Raw genomic sequence first — 21,033 nt, 5'->3', positions numbered from 1 at the left:
AAAGGATCAAGGGAAAATCCTGGAAACTATAGACCAAAGAGTCTCATGTCAGTTGTAGGGAAATTGCTGGAAAGAATTCTTAGGAATAGGATATATGAGCATTCGGAAACGCATGGTCTAATTAGGATGAGCCAGCACCGCAGGTTGTGCCTTACCAACTTGAGTTTTTTTTGACAAAGTGACGAGAGAGATTGATGAGGATGTTGTCTACATGGATTTTGGTCAAATGTTTGACAAAGTCCCTCGTGAGGCCCACAACAAATTTGCTATCTGGATTCAGAACTGGCTTGCATAGAAGGCAGAGAGTAGTGGTCAAAGGAACTTATTCGAGTTGGAGGTCTGTAATCAGTAGAGATCTGTGCTGGGACATTTGCTGTTTGTGACCTATATAAATGACCTGGTTGAAAATGTAGATGGGTGGGTTAGTAAATTTGTGTATGGTACAAAGATTGCTGGAATTGTGGATGGTGTAGAAGACTGGCAAAGAATACAGCACAATATAGATCAGTTACAGATATGGGCTGAGAAACGGCAGGTAAATGGGAGGTGTTGTACCTTGGTAGGGCAAATACAAGGAGACAGTCCACTGTAAAGGAAAAATTCCTTAACAGTGTTGCTGAGCAGAGAGATCTTGGGATCCAAATGCACAGGTCCTTGAACGTGGCTACACAGGTCAATAAGGTAGTTAGGGCGGCTTATGGAATGCTCGCTTTTATTAGTTGAGGCATTCAGTTTAAAAGCCAGGAGGTTATGTTGCAATTTTATAAAACACTGGTAAAGCCACATCTGGAGTATTGCTTACAGTTCCGGTCGCCCCCACTATAGGAAGGATGTTGAGGCTTTGGAGAGGGTGCAGAAGAGGTTCACCAGGAAGCTGCCTGGTTTAGAGGGCATGTACTATCATGAGAGGCTGGATAAACGTGGCTTGTTTTCTCTGCAGCACCAGAGGTTGAGGGGAGATCTGATAGAGATTCACAAGATTATGAGTGAGATGCATAGACAGAGTGGACAGACAGTTCCTGTTTCCCAGCGTTGAAATGTCTAATATCGGAGGGCAGGCACTGACGGTAAGAGGGGGTAGGTTCAAGGGGGATGAGAGTCGTGAATAACTGGTATGTTGGTAAAGGCAAATACATTAGAAGTTTTTAAAGAGATGTTTGGATAGGCACACGGATGTAAGGAAGATGGAAGGATATGTATATGGTGCAGGGAGGAGGGATTAATGCTTGGGTGTTTTTGATTTGCTTTTTAGCTTGTTCGGTACAACATTGTGGGCTGAATGGCCTTCCTTGTGCTGTTCTATGCTGAGGTAAACAAAGTGTCCAACATTAACATCTTAGTATTTCAAATAGTTTCTGAAAATTGAACCACTCACAGTCTCAAGTGGCAGGCTTCCCAGGATGTCAATTAGAGCTCGATACATCTCCTCACCAGATCCTTCAAAGAATTTGCCACAGCCACCAACAAAGAGTGTATCACCTGTGTGTAAAACCATGACAAACCTATGAATCTGCAGACTGAACACTGGACTTTAAGACAGGCCTGCAAAAAAATCACCCTTAAAATGATGCCAAAGGACACAAGAGAAACCAAGATAATCAATTAAGAAGATTCAACAGGGGACACAAAAAGTGAAAAGATTTAAACAGTGGTCAATGAAGTTTGTATCACAGTTCAACTTGCATTAAAATTCCTGTATAACTAGGGTTTAAATTAGTCAAGAATGATTTCGATACTGTTTGAACTTGTGTTTAAATCAGTGAATGTTGATAGGGGAATAATCATTGCAATCATAGCTTAAATCTCCTTGCCAGTGTGTGATTTGACTTTGGAGTACATTTTCACAATGATGCTCAGTGGATCAGTCCATCGCAGTTTATAGCTACTCCACTGACAAATTAAATGCTCCAGTCATGGGTGTACAGGAGACAGAAGTATAACTGAAGCAGTCTCATCTGTAGAGTGAAAGCCAAGCCTGGATAAGCAGTGGGGAAGCCAATAAACTGAAGCCAGATATCCTGTAATTCTTCAGAATAATTTTTGTTCATTAAAACTACCAAATAGCAAGAGTTTCCTGGTGCAGTAAAATCAAAATAAAAGTCTCTATCCATCCTTTTAAGATATTCTAGCCTGGTAACTTTTGTGTTACTTAACAGAATTTTATTTCAAATCAGATTACCAAATACAAGCTGAAACTGTGTACACATGTAAAATACTTCCAACAATTGTAGCTTCCTCCTTTCTAGTACTCTGCAAAAGCCTTAGATTTTTTTTAAATATAAATTTTGTTTTGGATGTTAATTTTCTGCCTTCTGCATTAGTGTGTCAGTAGAAAAGAGCAGATTTTAGATATCCAAAAATACATTTTTCAAAAAATTAAATGTTTTCAAATTTTTATATTTTGTTGAAGAAAGTAACATATTAAGTAATCGACCACTTTTCAAATAAAGACTTGATTACTTTGTAGATATCTAGCCCAGTGCATGATTAAACAAAGAAACAGGATGATAATGATCAACAATATAGTGAGTTGAATGAACTAAACTGATTAACTAAAACAGAAGTGGGTGCAGAAGGACAATCAAACTAAAAGGTGAGATTAGTCATAGTCATACTTTATTAATCCCGGGGGAAATTGGTTTTCGTTACAGTTGCTCCATAAATAATAAATAGTAATAGAACCATAAATAGTTAAATAGTAATATGTAAAATATGCCAGGAAATTATGAAATAAGTCCAGGGCCAGCCTATTGGCTCAAGATGTCTGACCCTCCAAAGGAGGAGTTGTAAAGTTTAATGGCCACAGGCAGGAATGACTTCCTATGACGCTCAGTGCTGCATCTTGGTGGAATGAGTCTCTAGCTGAATGTACTCCTGTGCCCACCCAGTACATTATGTAGTGGATGGGAGACATTGACCAAGATGGTATGCAACTTAGACAGCATCCTCTTTTCAGACACCACCGTCAGAGAGTCCAGTTCCATCCCCACAACATCACTGGCCTTACGAATGAGTTTGTTGATCCTGTTGGTGTCTGCTACCCTCAGCCTGCTGCCCCAGCACACAACAGCAAATATGATAGCACTGGCCACCACAGACTCGTAGAACATCCTCAGCATCATCCAGCAGATGTTAAAGGACCTCAGTCTCCTCAGGAAATAGAGACAGCTCTGACCCTTCTTGTAGACAGCCTCAGTGTTCTTTGACCAGTCCGGTTTATTGTGAATTCGTATCCCCAGGTATTTCTAATCCTCCACCATGTCCACACTGACCCCCTGGATGGAAACAGGGGTCACCGGTACCTTAGCTCTCCTCAGGTCTACCACCAGCTCCTTAGTCTTTTTCACATTAAGCTGCAGATAATTCTGCTCACACCATGTGACAGATTGTGGCAGATGTTGACAGTTTAATCTTCAAATCATCAATTCTTACACCATGGCAAAGGTGATCATCCTGCACCAGCAAGGTCTCTCCCAGAAGTATCATCGCAGCAGACAGCAATTTCAAGATGTGCTATCCGAGCTCTTCTGCAGAAGCACAAAGAAATGGGCACGGTTGAGGACCACAAATGCAGTGGTCGTCCACAGAAACTGAGTGCAGCAGACTAGAGATACATCAAGCTGATATCCCTCCTAAGTCAGAACAAGTCCAGCACTGCTATCAGCTCTGAACTCACAGAGACCAAGTATACCCCTCTACAGTCTGGAGAAGTCTTGTCAGAAGTGGTCTTCATGGAAGAGTTGTTGCCAAAAAGCCGTTCCTCTGAAGTGGAAACAAAGCCAAGGGACTCACCAACATGCAAAAGCACAAGGACTGTGCTGCTGAAGAATGGCAAGTGCTCTGGACTGACAAGTCAAAATTTGAAATTTTTGGCTCAAACAGGAGGCAGTTTGTCTGCAGAAGAACTGGAGCATGCTACATGGATGCAGACACGCAACAGTGAGGTTCCCTGTAGATCTGGGGCTGCATTTCTGCAAATGGAGTTGTGATCTGGTCAGAGTTAACAGAATCCTCAATGCTGAGAAATACAAGTGGATTCTCATTCATCACGCAAGATCATCATGGCGGTGGCTGATTGGTCCAGCTTCATCCTGCAGCAGGACAATAACCCCAAACACACAGCAAGGTCATAAAGAACTACCTTCAGCGAAAAGAACAAGGAGTTCTGCAACAGATGGCATGGCCTCCACAGCGCCCTGGTCTCAACATCGAGGCTGTCTGGGATTACCTGGAGAGACAGAAGCAAGCCAGACAGCCAAAGCCTGATGAAGAAGTGTGGCAAATTCTCCAAGATGCCTGAAACAGCCTACCAGATGATTTGCCTATAAAAGTGCACAACAGTGTAGCAGAGAATTGATGCAGAAACAGGCAAAGGGTGGTCACACCGAGAATCAGTTGATTTGGCTTTTTTTTTTTAAAAAACTGTTTACTGCTTTTTGTAGTAATTCTTGATGCTTAGAAACTTTTCATTTCATTATATTTGAAAGCATCTTTGCTTTACAGAATTTCTTATATATGTGTCTAAGACTTTTGCACAGTACTACTTAACAGAATTTTATTTCAACTCAGATCACTAAGTACAATCTGAAACTGTGTACTCATGTAAAATAAGCTCTCTTTGGGCTTCCAGCCAGGTACAGGTATCGATTATAACCAACATTTTGATGACAAATTCTGCCACCTTCATCAAGGATGATGCTGGGGCATGTCGAGTCCAGCGGTATTACCCAGGCATCATCTCTGATGAAGACGGCAGAGTTTGCCATCGAAACGTTGGTTAGTATCGATAAATGTACCCGGCTGGAAGCCCAAGAAGAGTTTATTTATCATATATGCTGGGAAAGTACTCGATCCTTTTTCAAATGCAAAATACTTCCAGCAATTTTAGCTTCTTCCTCTGCATCACCAATGCTTCTAATCGATCTCCTAATCTATTGGTACTCATCTCTAATCCTTTGAAGACCTCCATTTCCCTTCCCTAAAATAAAGCCTGACCTCAATCTGTTCCAGCTAGGATGCTTCTAATAGTCAGTCTTCAAGATAAACTCTGTTTACTAGGATGTGGTGACCTGATCACCTCCAATCTTTGCCCCTTATGCCCAGCTCATAGCGCAAAAACCTGCTGAGTGTCAGAAGTGTCTGCTGCTGGTAACCCTTAATCCCTACGCATTGGATGCAACTTCCTCCCAACCTCCATCAAAAGCAGCCCCACTAGGTTAAGCACAGGTTACTTTAAGTGCAGGCACTGCAATGGGAAGGCTATGCTACTACCCTAATTGCGAGGCTATCAGTTTGTGAGTGATTACCCACAAAGCATGGGTCCTGTTCTGCATATTTGATCTACTCCTGGTCTCAGTAACATTTGTTGTGGACTCTGAATGAAGCATTTTTTCCAGTTATTGATGGAGAATGTCTGCCCCCTGGGTTAGGGATAAGGCAATTACAATGTATGCTGAGAGGGAGTTAAAATTATCAGCGCCAGTAGCAGCACCAAAACATGGACATGAAAAGAAAAGTTTAATCAGCTCACTAGATGGAGGCGAATATATTTCAGTCTATCCCATGTTAAACTGGTTGAGACAATGAAAAAGGAGGACTTGGAGTATGTTAGGCGGTAGATTGGGCAGCATGATCAGAGTTTTAACTTCTTGCCTATAGCTCCAAGCTTGTTTAAATAATACTGAGAGGGGAGTCAAGCCTTATTCATAGCAAGGGTTGAATTAACAATAAAATGTTCACAAATATTCACAACATCTTGGTTCCCAAATAAAAAAATCAGTAAAGTTGCAAAAATCTTCACAGCAGAGTCTACAATCTGCAGACAAATATCCAACCACATTCTATAACTGAAGTCGTAATTATAGAGCATTAGTGAGATCACCGATGGAGTATTCTGTATAGTGTTGGCCTTGGATTTAAGGAAGTATGTTAGTACTTTGGTATTCGTTCACAGGTTTTTGAGATTAGTACCTGAAAGTGTGGATTTTTAAAAAAAAATGAGGAATGGCTGGAAAGACCAGGATTTAGCCAATGGAGTTTCAAACAGCAAGAAGGATCCTGGTGGAAACATAGAGGATCCTGAGGGATTCTGCCATGGTGGACGTGGAGCGTATTTCCTTTTATGGGAAATCTAGAACTAAGTGTCTTTGAAATTCTCTTCACTGTAAGTGGCAATCTTTCTTCTACCACAAGTACCTTCTGCCTGTAAATAATGTTGCTAATGCTGGAACATACCGTTCACATTTTATGCATCGTTACTGGAGGAGATGGTGCTGAAGAAGACTACTGACTGAGCACATTGAACTCTTACTTTTATACAAGTGATTAAGACTAATAATAAATATCTCCAAAATCCTTGATACTCTGCAACTCGTGTATTAAGTGCCTGCTTATAAATTTCAGAAAAGACATTACTAAGTCATGGAAATTTTATCATGCTGTGCTCAGAATGGGATGCCAAATAACATGCGGAGTCTCTTCAAGTTCAAGTTTATTGTCATTCAATGGAATACATATATACCGCCAAACGAAACCCCCATTTTACCTTGTCATAGCCCTTGCACTTTACTACGTGCTATTCAAGAAGGCATCATCTACCAAAGACCCCACTGACAATGTTGTGCCATCTACTTGCAGCTACTGTCGAGCAGGAGGTACAGAAGTCTTAAGTCTCACACCACCCGGTTCAAGAACAATAAACTTGACTTTGATTTGTCTGCATGCACTGCAATTTCTCTGCAACTGTGGCACAATATTCTGCATTGTTTTATTTCTCATACCTCAAGATGTTTATGGCACAGCCTTCCTCTGAATGGCACCCAAAACAAAAAGCTTTTCACTGTATCACAATACATGTGATAATAATAAAACAATGCTAAGTGGGCTGCCCCCAGGAAAATGTGATCTACATGTGGCTGAGCCAGTACCCGAATCACAACCAGGATAATCAGCCAGCTGACAAGCATTGTGCTTAGTCTCCTCAACTGTCGCCAATACTGCCCACCTCCACCTGCAGAACAATTACTGACACTCTTCCAAATCACTGCTGCTATCTGTGATTGCTACTTCTGACCACATCTCCCTGCTGAAAGACAACACAAATTAACCACCTTGATTGCTGTTTCTAATCCCCTTTTGCTAATCAATACAACCAATACCTCATCAGTTCCAATCCTAGCCATTAACTTGTCAACAATCTCCAACATCAAATTCAGATTCCCATTTCTAGTTGGCTCTCTTTCAGATTTACCCAAGCTGATACTGAGGTCTTCTTGATTGCAATCTCACCACCTTATTATACATTGCTTCCATCCGGTCCATATAAATGAGGCCCCGGACATCACAGACAGGGTGTCCTCGAATTTACTAACCGGGGATCAGGGTGTCCTTGAATTTACTAACCAGGGATTGAATTGATTCTTGGTGCCACAGCTCCCATCATCAGTGCAATTCCAAGTCTATGTGCCCTCCTTTTGAAAAATTAAACGCTCCATTAATTTGGATTAGCAGTTTTGAATTTTATTACACTTTTTTTTTTTAAAGACACAATGGTAAGCAATCAAACTGAAAAATGTTTTCACGCAGATTTAATCTAGCAGATACAAAATTCTTAAGGTTATCAGGTCTGATGGGAAAACACTGATTTGAACATCAGATTTGCTGGATTGGTAGTTAACTGAGACCAAGGTCACAATCTCAGAATCAAGTTGATTATTACTGGCATGTATCGAGACATTCGTTAACTTAGCAGCAGTTCAATGCAATACATAATATAGAAAATAAATAAGTAAATCAATTACAGAATATATATCAAAGAGACTAAAAATCATGCAAAAACAGAAATATATATTAAAAAAGTGAAGTAGTGCTCACAGGTTCAATGTCCATTTAGGAATCGGATGACAGGAGAAGGAGCTGTTCCTGTATCGCTGAGTGTGTGCCTTCAGGCTTCTGTACCTCCTACCTGATGGTAACAGTGAGAAAAGGGCAGCCCTGGGTGCTGGGGGTCCTTAATAAAGCCCTGGTGCCTTTCTGAGACACCACTCCATGAAGATGTCCTGGGTGCTTTGTGGGCTAGTACCCAAGATGGAGCCGACTAAATTTATCACCCTCTACAGCTTCTTTCGGTCCTGTGCAGTAGCCCTCCCCCATAGCAGACAGTGATGCAGCCTGTCAGAAGTGATCTACTTCCCAGCGTAGGTCAGAGTGAGTGCCACACTACCCAGGAGTGGGTAGGATACTAAACCTCAGGTAGGTTTAAAAGATTCTATGGCACTATTCTGAGGAGGAGCATGGCAGTTATTTCCTACAGTATGATGAGTAATGGTGAATCCACGTGAATGGTGGCAGAGAATTAGCAGTTGACTCTAGGAGACTCAATGGCTAAGAACATTCCCTTCCCCAATGACGGCGAGGCTCCAGCACGTGAATGTCAAAGACGGGGCAGAAGCAACTGCAACCTTTCAGCAGAGAGTGCCAAGTCGTTGATCCACCTCGCTTCTTTCTGGGGATCACACTAGCCTTCAGTTCACTTCCCTCAAAAGAGCTGAAAGCACTGGATCCAATAAAGATAATACAACTAGACATCAGATGTAGTAATGCAAAGCTGTATTTTTAGACAAACTGGCATCTTACCTGAAGATCTAGAAAAGTAATAACACTTCTAGTCCACAAAAAGAATAGTTCCAATCCAGCTACCTCCCTGTCTACTCTCAATTGACAAAACAATGGATTCAGCAGTGCTTTATTGGGTACTTTCTCTCCAATAACCTGCACACAATACTCAGACTGGATTCCAGCAGGACTGCTTGGCTCCAGACCTCATTACAGCCTTTGTTCAAAGAGCTGGTGATGACAGAGTGAGTGTCTGTCCTTGATATCAAAGCAGCATTTGACACTTATGTCAAGGTGCGCTGGTAAAATTACAACCAAAGAATATCAAGATGCAAAGAAAATTACTCCAATACCTTGCACAAAGGAAGCTGGTGGTGATAGATTACAGCTCAGCATTCAACACCATCATCCCCTAGGAGGGAGGGGGAGGGGAGGGAACGTCGACTCAGACCATGAGAGGCCTGTGTCGGGCATTTTCATGCCTTACAAGGCGCAGATTGGAAGTCTGTGTGGGGCGCCACTCCTCTAGAGCAATGTGAGATTAAGTGCCTTGCTCAAGGACACAAACACACTACCACAGCTGAGGCTCGAACTAGCGACCTTCAGATCACTAGACGAACGCATTAACCACTTGGCCATGTGCCCACCACAACATCATCTCCTACTAATCAACAAACCTGGTCTCTGTATGCAACTGGATCCTTGACTTCTTCATTGCGAGACCTCAATCAGTGCAGGTCAATAATAACATTTCCTCATCACTGACAATCAACACGGGCAAACATCAAGGATGTGCGCTTAGTGGACAGGACTATTCTCTCTACAGTCATGACACAAACACAATCTACTAATCTGCCAAGGACAACACCATTGTTGGCAGAATCTGAGATGGTGACGAGGTGGCATACGGGAGTGAGGTAGATCAGCCAGTTGAATAGCAACAACGCCTTTGCATTCAACGCCAGCAAGAACAGGAATTGATTGTGGACTTCAGGAAGGGAAGTGGAGAGAACACACACCAGTCCTCACTGAAGGGTCATCAGTGGAAAGGGTGAGCAGCTTCTAGTTCCTGGGCGTCAACATCTCCAACAAACTTCTATAGTTGCACAGTGGAGAGTATCCTGGCTGGATGCATCACAGCCTGGTTTGGGATCACCAATGCTCAAGAATGGAAAAGCCTACAACAAGAGGTAGATACAGCACAGCCCATCAAAGGAAAAGCTATCCTCACCATTCAGCAGGTCTATAAGGAGCAGTGCCACAAGAATGCAGCATCCATCACCAAAGAACCCAAATATCCAGGTTATGCTCTCTTCTTGCTGCTGCCATTGGGAAGGTGGTACAGGAGTCTGAAGCCACACACCACTAGGTTCAGGAACAGTTACTACCTTTCAAACATCAGGCCTCTGAACCAGCGTGGTTAAGTTCACTCACCTCAGCAATGAACTGATTCCACAACCTATGGACTCAACAACTACTATTCTCGGCATTTTTTTTTGTATTTATAGTTTGTCTTTTGCACATTGTTTGTTTTGTCAGTCTTTGAGTGCAGCTTTTCACTTGCATTTCTTTGTTTTACTGTGAATGCCTGCAAGAAATCTCAGGGTAGTATGTAGTGATATTGACATACCTTGATAACCAAAGTTACTTTGAACTTTTAAGGTTCTAACCTGTGCTCAACACGTTAATGCAATCATGAAGAAAGCATACCAGCAGCTCTACTTCATTAGAAATTTGAGGAAATTTGGTATGTAACCAAATATTCACAAATGTACCATGGAGCGCATTCTGAGTAGTTGCATGGAGGTTGGATCAAAAGCAGCTGAATAGGTCGAATCTACCAACTCTATCACAGGCACAACCTCCCCCACCATCAAGGGCATTGTCAAAACGCAGAGCCACTAGAAGGTAGCATCCACCATTGAGGACCCTCACTGTCCGGTACGTGCCTCTTATTCATTACTGCCATCAGGCAGGAGGTAGAGGAGCCCGGGGACTCACACTGAGTACTTCAGGGACAGCTTCTTCCTTTCTGCTGTCAAATTTCTTAATGGTTCATGAACCCATGACAGTAGCTTACTGTTCCTCTCTCACATAATTCATTAGTTTATTTATTGTAACTTGTGGTAACTTTTATATTTTGTACTGTTACTGCAAAGCAACAGCTTTGACAACAGTGATAATAAGCTTATTCAGATTCATAGGAAATTCCAAAGGCCAACCACTCTCAGCTGCTTCATAGATGATCTTCCTTCCATCATAAAGTCAGACAGTGGCAGTGGTAATGGCCAAACTAGTCGACCCGCTCTCCCACATTTCCTAAACATATAAATGTGAGGCCTTCCGCTGGTTGAGTCCTAGCTGTGTACACAAGCCAGGGCAGTATTATATGGAGAGCAAGCAGTCTCCCCCTCTCTACGCAGCTGATGAATCCAAAAAAAGGGCAGAGACCGAAACAGTTTGGCACCAGCAGCATCGCTGGAGTTGCCAGTCAGTGTTGAACTCAATGTAGGACTGTCTTAGAGACTCCAGGTCTGGATTTTCCCAAAGCCTTCCCCATGAATGGGTATAGTTCGAAGGCAGCAGAAGTTTGAGATCAGTTTTCCTTCTCCCAGATGAGCTGCCAACTATGGCTGATGAGCCCCATCTGCCTGAAGCGACTCGTTTTAAAGAGCCAGTAACGTGCTTTTGCCCCTTTCTCCTGTCAGTAGAAACAGTTCTGCTGGGCTTAGTAGCTATGCTCTACATGAATGCCAGGAGCTGGACTTGGTCATCAGAGGCTGTTTGGGATTTTGAGATGCACACCATTAGCAGCATTTAACAAATAGTGGGAGCTTATCCTCATTCATTCCTCCCCACCCCCAGCTATGGTAAGGAACCACATATAAATGAAACCTAGCAATACTTACTTCTTAATGTCACTAAAAACAATTACTTGATTATTATCACATTACACCTCTAATGGAAGTTTAGTGTGAGCTAATTGGTTGTGTTTCCTATATTATGGCAAAATCATGACTAAACTATTTTCGTCAGTTGGATTTTGTGAAGATTTTATACAAATTAAAGTCTTTCTTTTTAAATAAAAACTTAGCATGTACTATTCACTTGCAAATGTAAATCATTTTACATGAGAATCAAAGTAGTTCCATTGATTCAGCTCAGACCAGAACTATCTGTAGGTTGAAGGATGACATTGTTACACTGGCAAGGGAGGTTCCAACTACACTCACCAGTGAATACAGCTGGTGCTTCAGTACTATTTTCCTTTGTCACATAGTAGCAGATATGTCCTGATGTATGACAGGGTGTAAAGAGGCATTCCACATTCAAAGAGCCAACCTGAATGGTTAAGCACAATAAAAATCTTGCAGTTAGTTCAAATTTTAAACATAAATCACTGTATTGATTATTAGAAGAAATACTTGTATCCTCTTCAAAACAATATTGTTTTAATCACTCAATCAAACTACAGATGAACTTTATAGAAAATAGGTTTAGCACAGAGAAAATAAACTGTTAAGGAAAGTGGAACTAGGGGAGATCGGATGCAAAATATGGCCCATAAAACAATATATTTTTAAGCCCATGGGCGCCAGTCACTTACTCACCATATCTGAAGAGCTTTTGGCAAGGCTGCTGGATGTGCCAACACCCGAACAGAGGAGGGTTGGGAGAGGGGAAAGCAAGTAGAACTTACTGCAATCATTATTTCCTGCTAATCAGATTGTCATCAAGCACTCTACAGGCCTGACCAGGTAAAGCTTGGACCTGTGCCCATTTATCAGCAGTCCCTCCAGCAAAATGAAAGATAATGGAAAAATTGTTTTTTGAGAATGCAATTTAAAGATTATTTGAGTCCTCTTCATAACTGCTACTGAATGTAATTCACAGAAGCAAATAAATACTTTTATTACACTGTGATCTTGGCTGTAAAAGAAAGCTACAGCAGTAATCATTAGAGGTGCATGTGAATCTTCCAGCACCCCTTCATAGATATCAGTGTCTACCTGGAACTTTTTCTTATGCGATACTTTGCACGTGAGAGCTCCAATGCGTTCATCACCACCGTAGACGTGGAGGCCAGGTACTTTCTTTACCAGATCCACATTCCCTCCAGCATGGTCCCTGAAAACAAAAATACACAATTATCATGAAAACCAGATGTAAATGATAAAAGAAAATAAGCTTTGCTATCAGTGTGGAGTATAGTGGAAATGAGTTGCGACTGTTATAAAGGTGAGACAGCACTGGGCAAATAGAAAGCTGACATCTCGCGAGGTTATCCTAACAATGCACCATCCTGGTGTTGGTTTTCATTTATCTTTAACTGCTGTCAAAAAATTCAAATGCTTAGATGGGAGACCGTTGTGGATTCAAACTGGATATACAATTCTCTCTCTATTTCTTAGCAATTTAGTATCGTGTTGTATGGTCCACACTAGGGATACCTAAAACAAGGTGCCAACCTGGTAAACATGCAGCAAAATGGCACAGCACTGCACACGCTTCACTGGCCCTTGTTCAACCTGGAGCTTGACTGCTATCTGTGCAGAGTTTGTACGTTTTGTATGTGACCATGTGGGTTTCCTGCAGGTACTCTCATTTTCTCCCACATCTCAAAACACAGGCTGGCAGGTTAATTGGCCAGTGTAAATTATCCATCATGTAATGGGACAAAGAATTGATGGGCATGTGAAAGAATAAGTTGTAGGGAATGGAACTGATTGGAATGCTCTGAGGGCTGGCATTGGCCCAGGGACCCAAAAGGCCTCTTCTATCTCATAAACAAATGGACAGAAAAGTAATCCCACAATCAATTGCTCACATCAAGCTCTACAGAATTCCCACATTTAATCACGAATGGTACTTGGTAATCAAATTGCCAATGAGAAAGAAAAAATCTCAAGAACAACCACGTCCCCCACGATGGCAAGACCCAGCACGTGAGCACTAAAGATAAAGGCTAACCGTTTATAAACATGATCAGCCTGAAGTGTTAGTCCATCCAAGATTACAGCCAGCAAAGAAGCCAATCCAATTTACTTCATCTGATAACAAAATTTATGACAGCACTGGAAAAGCAACAGGACCAGACAAAATCCCGTTTTTTTGTACCGAAGACTTGCTTTCCAGAAATAATTACGCCTCTAGTCAAGTTATTCCAGTACAGATACGACATTGGTACCTATATGACAATGTGTAAAATTTTCTAGGTATATACAGCTTGCAAAAACAGTACAAATCCACACCAGCTAATTACTACCTCATTAGTCTAATCTCATTTTTCAATAAAATGATGGAAGGTGTCCCCATCGACACTCTCCAGCAAGATTCACTCTATAATAACCTACTTACTGAAACCATTTCAGTTTCAACAGAATCATTTGGCTCTAGATCTCATCCCAGGTGGTTCCAAACATGGAAAGAAGAGATGAATTCCACAAGACAGGTGGGATGGTCTATAACTATAAACTATTATGGAGCTCTGGCAACGCTGAGAGCTTGAACAGGGTGGGACTGCAGGGCTTCAGTTATGAGGACAGACTGGTCAGAGTGGGCCTGGTTACCCTGCAGCAAAGGAGGTTGAAGGGTGATCTTACAAACATTTACTAATCATGAGGGACATAATACAGCTTAGATAGTCCTAGCTATTTTCCCCAGGGTAGAGCAATCTAAAACTCTAGGACTTAGGTTTGTGAGAGGGGAACATTTAAAGGGGACCCAAGAGGCAAATTTTTCTGCACAGAGGGTGCTTGGTATATGGATTAAGCTGCCTGAGAAAAGAGAAGAGTTGCAAAGATAAAATATTTGAAGGCATTTGGACAGATACACGGATAGGAAAGGTTTCGAGCAATATGGGCCATGTGCAGGCAAATGGGACTATCTCGAGCAGGCATCCTGGTTCGGATGGATGAGTTTGCCTGAAGGGCCTATTTTGGTGCTGTAAAACTCTACAACCCTTTGAGAGTCATCTTTTAAACAAAGGAAACTGGCTGTGGTTGTGAGAGGTCAACATTCCAGCCCCAGGATATCACTGCAGGACTTCCTAAGGGTAAACTCTTGCTTAACTATCTTCAGCTGCTTCACTGAGACATTCTTTCCACTGTAAGTTGTGAAGTGAGGATGTTTGCTTGCGGTGGCACAATGCTTAACTCAGCAAATGAAACAGCCCACCTTCAGGTAAGTGACAGGTAACACTTGTGCCACATAATGAACAACCCAGTGGCACTAGCATTACCAAGGTCTTTGTCAACAAATTTCCAGAAACTCATCAGGTCTGGCCACATCAATGTTATGGCTACAGAAGCACTGGGCATGCTATGTAAGCTACTCACCTTCTGACACCCAAAGTTTCCTCACTGTCTACAAGGCACAAGTCAGGAATGTGATGTGATGTGATGGGATGGAATACTCTCTACTTGCATGGATGAGTGCAGCTGCAACAACACTCAAGAAGCTTGAGTTATCAGTCAAAGCCATTGGCTTGCCTGATATCCCATCCACAACTCTGAATAGGTCTTACCCCCACCACTGTGGCTGTAGAGTAAACCACTTACAAAACTCATGAGTTGATTTCCCATGGTACTCTGCCAGCACCTCCCAAAAACCAATCTCACCATCACTGCTTGTAGCATTCCCTCGAAGGACTTGAAGACACATACCATACTGACTTTGAGACAATGACACTGTTCCTTCACTGAGTCTAAATCCTCGATCTATGTCCTCACCAGTGTTGTGGCTGCACCTTAACCAGAAGGCCTGTGGTCGCTCTCTATCACCTTCTCAATATCAATAAGTGAAAGGCAATAAAATCTTACCAGCATTGCCCACATGCTGAGAAATGAATAATAAACAAAATGCACATATGAAAGCAGTATACAGACTACAGTAGTTTTCAAATAGGCCAACTAGCAGATCCTTGTAGCTTTAGTCAGATTACAAGACTTAGCTGGTTCTTCTGAAAGTTCCTGTTCATCAACTCAGTCCCTTCATGTATGGTGATGAGCTTCTGCTGAGTTTATCTAAAAGTCCTTTGGTTTTCTGTGTTTTATTGTCTGAACGTTTCTATCCCGAATTACAACTTTGTCTTTTCTTGCCTTCTTACTAATCCAGCCTCCTTCCTATCTAGATCCAGAAGAGGAGTGGAAAACAGGAAGAAGCAACGTTAGTCCAGATGATCAAATACAGAAACACCAAGACTCGTTAATAAACCAGTCGGAAGTTCACCACCAACAAGGACAAACGCTGCTTGACCCACTGGGTTCCTCCAGCAATTTGTTTTGTTCCTGCATCTGCAGTCTCCCGAGTCTCCTGTAGTCAATTTCAGTATCTTGTTCAACACAGCTGAGCTTCAAACCATACTATGACCAAATCGTGCCATTACCACCTGAGCAACATTACTTTCTATCACTCTGTCCTCATTTCCATTGTTTATTCTGCTTTAATCTCTCACGTTAGCACGGGGGATGTGGGGAATACAAGAGCACAAATGCGCATCAATGTCAGGGTATATTTTTCACTCCTGTGCAAAAGTTTGCTTTAAAGAGCTTGCTTACCAGTGGTGGTGCGTGGTAAGGACAGAGGTCAGTCTTACTCCATGTTTCTTAACTGCTTCAACTACCTAAACGAGGGAAGCAAAAGCAAGATAAGTCATGAGAGACCAAACCTTATTTGTAATGTTTGCAGCATTTGTTCCCAAAAATAAACTTCAGCGATATTATGTGATATACAAAGGAAACTGAAACGTTGCCTGTTAGAGAAGACAGGCAGAAAGTAAGAGTATTAGTGGTTTTTACACATGGCTTTTTAAATTTACTAGAATATTTATTTTTCTTCAAATTGTTTCATTCGTTTCCTGCCAGTCTAGGTACCATATCCGATGCGGACTTTGGTGATCATGGTTTTCCATATAGATCTATCCTTCGTCTTTTGGATGACTTCCATTTCCTCGATGTGTAGCCACCTGGCTATGCTTTTGACATACATAAGCCAAGGTCTTCCTCTAGGTTTACTCCCCTCAATCTTTCTAGAAAGTATGAGTTTTTCTTAGTTTCCCAGTATTAGTTTCCTAGTATTTGTAAGTATGTTTTGGTCAGCATGCTGTGTGTGAACTGTCTATACAGGGTGTACAGTATGCAGCTCACCATTTCCTCAAATTAATACACTTTATTGTATTGAGATACAGCATGGCCCTTCCAGCCATACTGCCCAACAAACCCCTTCCCCCCCCCCCCATTTAATTCTAGCCTAATCACAGGCCAACTTACAACGACAAATTACCCTACCAACCGGAATGTCCTTGGACCGCGGAAGGAAACCGGAGCACGTGGAGGAAACCCACACAGACACGGGGAGAACGTACAAACTCCTTACAGGCAGCGGTGGGAATTGAACCTGGGTCACTGGTACTGTAAAGTGTTATGCTAACCACTGCACTTGATGGCTGTGAGTCATATTTTTTGTACATGGACAATAAAAGAGTTTAAGTGGTTTGAAACTGGTAACTAGTCAGTCTTCAATAGTGTCCTGCAGGAACTCTCACCTTTCGCTACTTCTCACATCTCAATACTTTTTAATAGTTGAAACACTTCTAAACTGCAACTGCTGCTGTAATGAAGGAATTACAACAGCCAATTTGTGCAAAGCAAGATCCCATAAACATGAAAAATGTCCACATTGTTTTGAGATTAATTAATGATCTGAAATCAATAGTTACACATCTATAGGAACATTCCCTGAAACCAGAGTAGCCAAACATTTATTATTTACAATGTTAACTACTTGCAAATCAGATCAGAAGTGGGCCAAATCTGTAGCCAGCACATCAGTCCACATAACATACTAAACATATTGTTTGTGTACAGAGACATCAGAATACAGACACTTAAAAGCAAGCCTTATACACATAAAACTAACTTAACCTAGAGAACAGCAGAATGCACTTATTTCCATCTCCTGAACGTTCCGCAAGAAATTCAATTCCTGACATTTGCTCTACACAGTATCCAGGATCAGGATCAAATCCCTGGGGTTATGCAGCAACAGCACTGAGAGATCACCCATTAATTTCCTTAAAATTGGATCAATGATAGTGCAGTATCCAATTTTTGAGAGGGTAAGAATAGGATGATTTTGCAGTGCGGCTGAAGAATTTGTGCAGGGGTCAGGGTTCAAATTTGTGGATTATTAGGAACTCTTCTGGGGAACGTATGACATAAATATGGGATGGGATACACCCAATTTTAGGGATGGGAGAACAAATATCATTGTGGGCAGATCTGGTTGAGCTGTTTTAATGTGAGAAATATCAGGAACATGGGTGATTAACTTGCGAGCATGGATCAGTTCATGGAACTATGATGTTGTGGCCATTACAGAGACTTGGCTGTCACAAGGGCAGGAATGGCTGCGGGATGTTCTAGAGCTTAGATGTTTCAAAAGAAATGGAGAGTTAAGAAGTGTAGGGAGTGGTATTGCTGGTCAGTGAAAGTATCACAGCTGCAGAGAGGGAAGATATCCCGGAGGAATTGTCCACTGAGTCAGTATGCGTGGAAGTCAGAGATAGGAAGGGAGTAATCACTCTATTGGGAGTATTTATAGACCCTTCAATAGTAACAGAGACACCAAGGAACAAATCAGGGTCAGATTTAGAAAAGGTGCAAAAAAAAAAAAAAAAAAAAAAAAAAAAATGGTTGCTATCATTAATGACTTCAACTTCCCTAATACTGACTGGCACATCCTTAGTGCAAAACCTTTAAGTGTGTTCAAGAATGTCAGAGGGAGTTCAATCCGAAAAAGTGTGAGGTGATACACATTGGAAAGCCAAACAAATGCAGATACAGGGCTAATGGCAGGATTCTTGGCAGTGTGGAGGACAGAGGGATCATGGGGTTCAAGTCCATAGATCCCTCAAAGCTGCCACACAAGTTAATCGGATGGTTAAAAAAGCCTGTGGTGTGTTGGCGTTCATTAGTCAGAAGGTTGAGTTCAAGAGCCATGAGGTAATGTTGCAGCTCTATAGAAGTCTGGTTTGACCACACTTTGAAATATAGTGTTCAGTTCTGGTCACCTCATTATAGGAAGGATGTGGAAGCTTTAGAAAGGATGCTGAGGAGATTTACCAGGATATTTCTTGGATTAGGAAGTTGCCACTGCAACCGACCTTTACAACATCTCAGAGTTGGCAGCTAACTGCTGCTTTATGGAGGTCATCTAAGTTTTATGCCGAGACCTATACTCATAGGGTAGAGGATTTAATCAACTTCTCATCCCACCCATAGGATCAGCCAGAGGACTTGCTACCATTACAGATTTCCCTGTAGTTTATGAATTCAGAGAACTGAAATTCATAATTATGCCCGTACAATATCCTGCTCCCACTAGTAGCCCCTGAATGATCCTGGGGGGGGGGGGGGGGGGGGGCAAAGAGAAGAAGGGCTGAGGCTGACATCCTACCAATAGGCTTGCAGCATTTCACAGAGACGGTGTTTTGAAGTGTCTGGTACAGCGTACTAGGTACAGAGTAGTAAATATTATAGGTTAATACTGGGTCTGATCTTTGAACGTGCTTTTTCCTCAGCTGGCCAAAGGCTTTTCGTGCAGCTTGATGCCAATGGCCTCCCAGTGTAATTTAATGACAATTCACCATTGCTTCTAGGGCTAATCAGAGTCTCCCTGTGGACCTTTATTGTCAGGGGATGGTGATGTGGTACAGGAGCAAATTTGTAAGACTTTTTTTGGGAAAAAAAGGGATGTTTTATATATGGTTCACTTTCTTACACACTTCAGTGCAAGTGTTAATGCTTACTTGAGCTCAGCCTATGATCATGCACCTAAAAAGAAAAGTGATGTATATACTGCAGTCCAATGACAGAGGCTGGAAAGATCTTGGTTCTGGATGGGTGGTGACAGTGGGTGAACACATTCCTACTCCACATGTAGATTTACTTTACAACAGGGGAAAACTTGCTGGAGTGAAGGTTAAATACCTCAACAGCATCATTACCAAATATGGAAATGATAATAAAACCAAACTGGTGGTTTTTAACCCATTTGCCTTCTGTGCCTTGACAGCAGATCCCAGACAACTTGCTTTCTGAGGCAGCCATTCAAGTTGTGTATCAATTGACAGAAATTCGATGCAAGTTCATTGCCCCTCTCATTTCTATACTTAGCACATTTTAAGTAAGCATACTGTGGCGACCCACTTTCTAGCACACACAAACTGGCACGCGCTGGCAGAGAGGCCGGCCCCAAAAAGGGCGCCAGGCCATCTTCACCAGCAGGGGGAAAATCCCACGCACGGAAAGGGTCTGTGATTATGCATTCCCCACAGCAGTCCCATCCAGGGAGGGCGGGAACAGGAAGACTTTAAAGCAGGCAGCAAAGTCTGAATAAATCTTTTTTTTATCACAACTCTACCTCACCGATTACGTGTGGTTATTTTAGCGCTGTGTGTAGCACACCGCTACAATGCTATATTAATTGTTAAAATAAATTTGGGTTCAAACTCACAGCAGTGGGATGTCTGGAAATCCCATCTTTTCACAGTGGTCCTGCTCTACAGATAACAAACTGCAAGCATCAATCTTCACTTTTTTTTTAAAAAAACTGAATGTCACATGGACAACTGATTGAGCTCTTGGTTGAGAATTACAGACCTAACTGGTTAAAATATGTATATATTTTTTTTCCACACTTGCCTTCTTTGGCTCCACTGGATCCACTATTGCTGCTTCTCTGGTTTCATTATCAATGAGAAGATACATGTAGTTATCCGTCAGCGCTGGCAACAGCTCAATCTTCATCTTGGCCTTGATGAGAACGTCAGATTTTCTAACGGCCTCTCCAGAGTAAAAGTAATATGAACCTGTGAATAAGTAAGGAAATAAACAAAGATTAAACCGTACACATTACTTCTGAATATTATTTATTTATTGAGTTACAGCTTGGAAAAGCCCCTTCCGACCCTTTGAGCCGAACCGCCCAGAAACCCCTAATTTAACCCTAGCCTGATCACGGGACAATTTACTATAACCAATTAACCTACCAACCAGTACATCATGCAGTCATGGGGAGAACACTATATTGGCTTCTGCAGGAGCTGAACTAGGATTGCTAGTACTGTAAAGCACTGTGCTAACCGTGTTGCCCATGGTCAATTAACTGCTAAAAATTGTCAATGTATTATACTTTGTATGGGGGCCTCTAATTATATGTGGAAAACAAATTGAATTAATCAGAAGTAATATTTTCTCATGTGTTTAATTCCCGGGCAAAATTTTCCATTCTCCCCATCTGAAAGCTTAATTTTACCAGGGCAATTTTCCAAAAATACACACCTTTAAAGTAGACTGAGTGTTAATGAAGGAAAGGTTCTTTCACGTCCTCACTTCAAACTTTAAGAAAGGCCAACAG

General features: G+C 41.9%; 1 protein-coding gene across 1 annotated transcript in view; it reads right to left on the bottom strand.

The window, feature by feature from the left end:
* The window catches only part of hagh (hydroxyacylglutathione hydrolase), a 47,615-nt gene that overhangs the window by 20,704 nt on the left and 5,878 nt on the right, over nt 1-21,033 (bottom strand). The window contains exons 2-6 of the mRNA XM_072268647.1: nt 20,319-20,485; nt 16,173-16,237; nt 12,624-12,741; nt 11,847-11,955; nt 1,376-1,479 (exon numbers count right to left, since the gene is read on the bottom strand). Of these exons, the coding sequence (XP_072124748.1) occupies nt 1,376-1,479; nt 11,847-11,955; nt 12,624-12,741; nt 16,173-16,237; nt 20,319-20,485 (563 nt within the window). The remainder of the gene's footprint in view (nt 1-1,375; nt 1,480-11,846; nt 11,956-12,623; nt 12,742-16,172; nt 16,238-20,318; nt 20,486-21,033) is intronic.

The sequence above is a fragment of the Mobula birostris genome, chromosome 9 (assembly GCF_030028105.1).
Source record: "Mobula birostris isolate sMobBir1 chromosome 9, sMobBir1.hap1, whole genome shotgun sequence".
In the NCBI taxonomy this organism is placed as follows: domain Eukaryota; kingdom Metazoa; phylum Chordata; class Chondrichthyes; order Myliobatiformes; family Myliobatidae; genus Mobula; species Mobula birostris.
The sequence above is the reverse complement of the archived record's forward strand: the minus strand, read 5'-3'. Positions and strand labels throughout refer to the sequence as shown.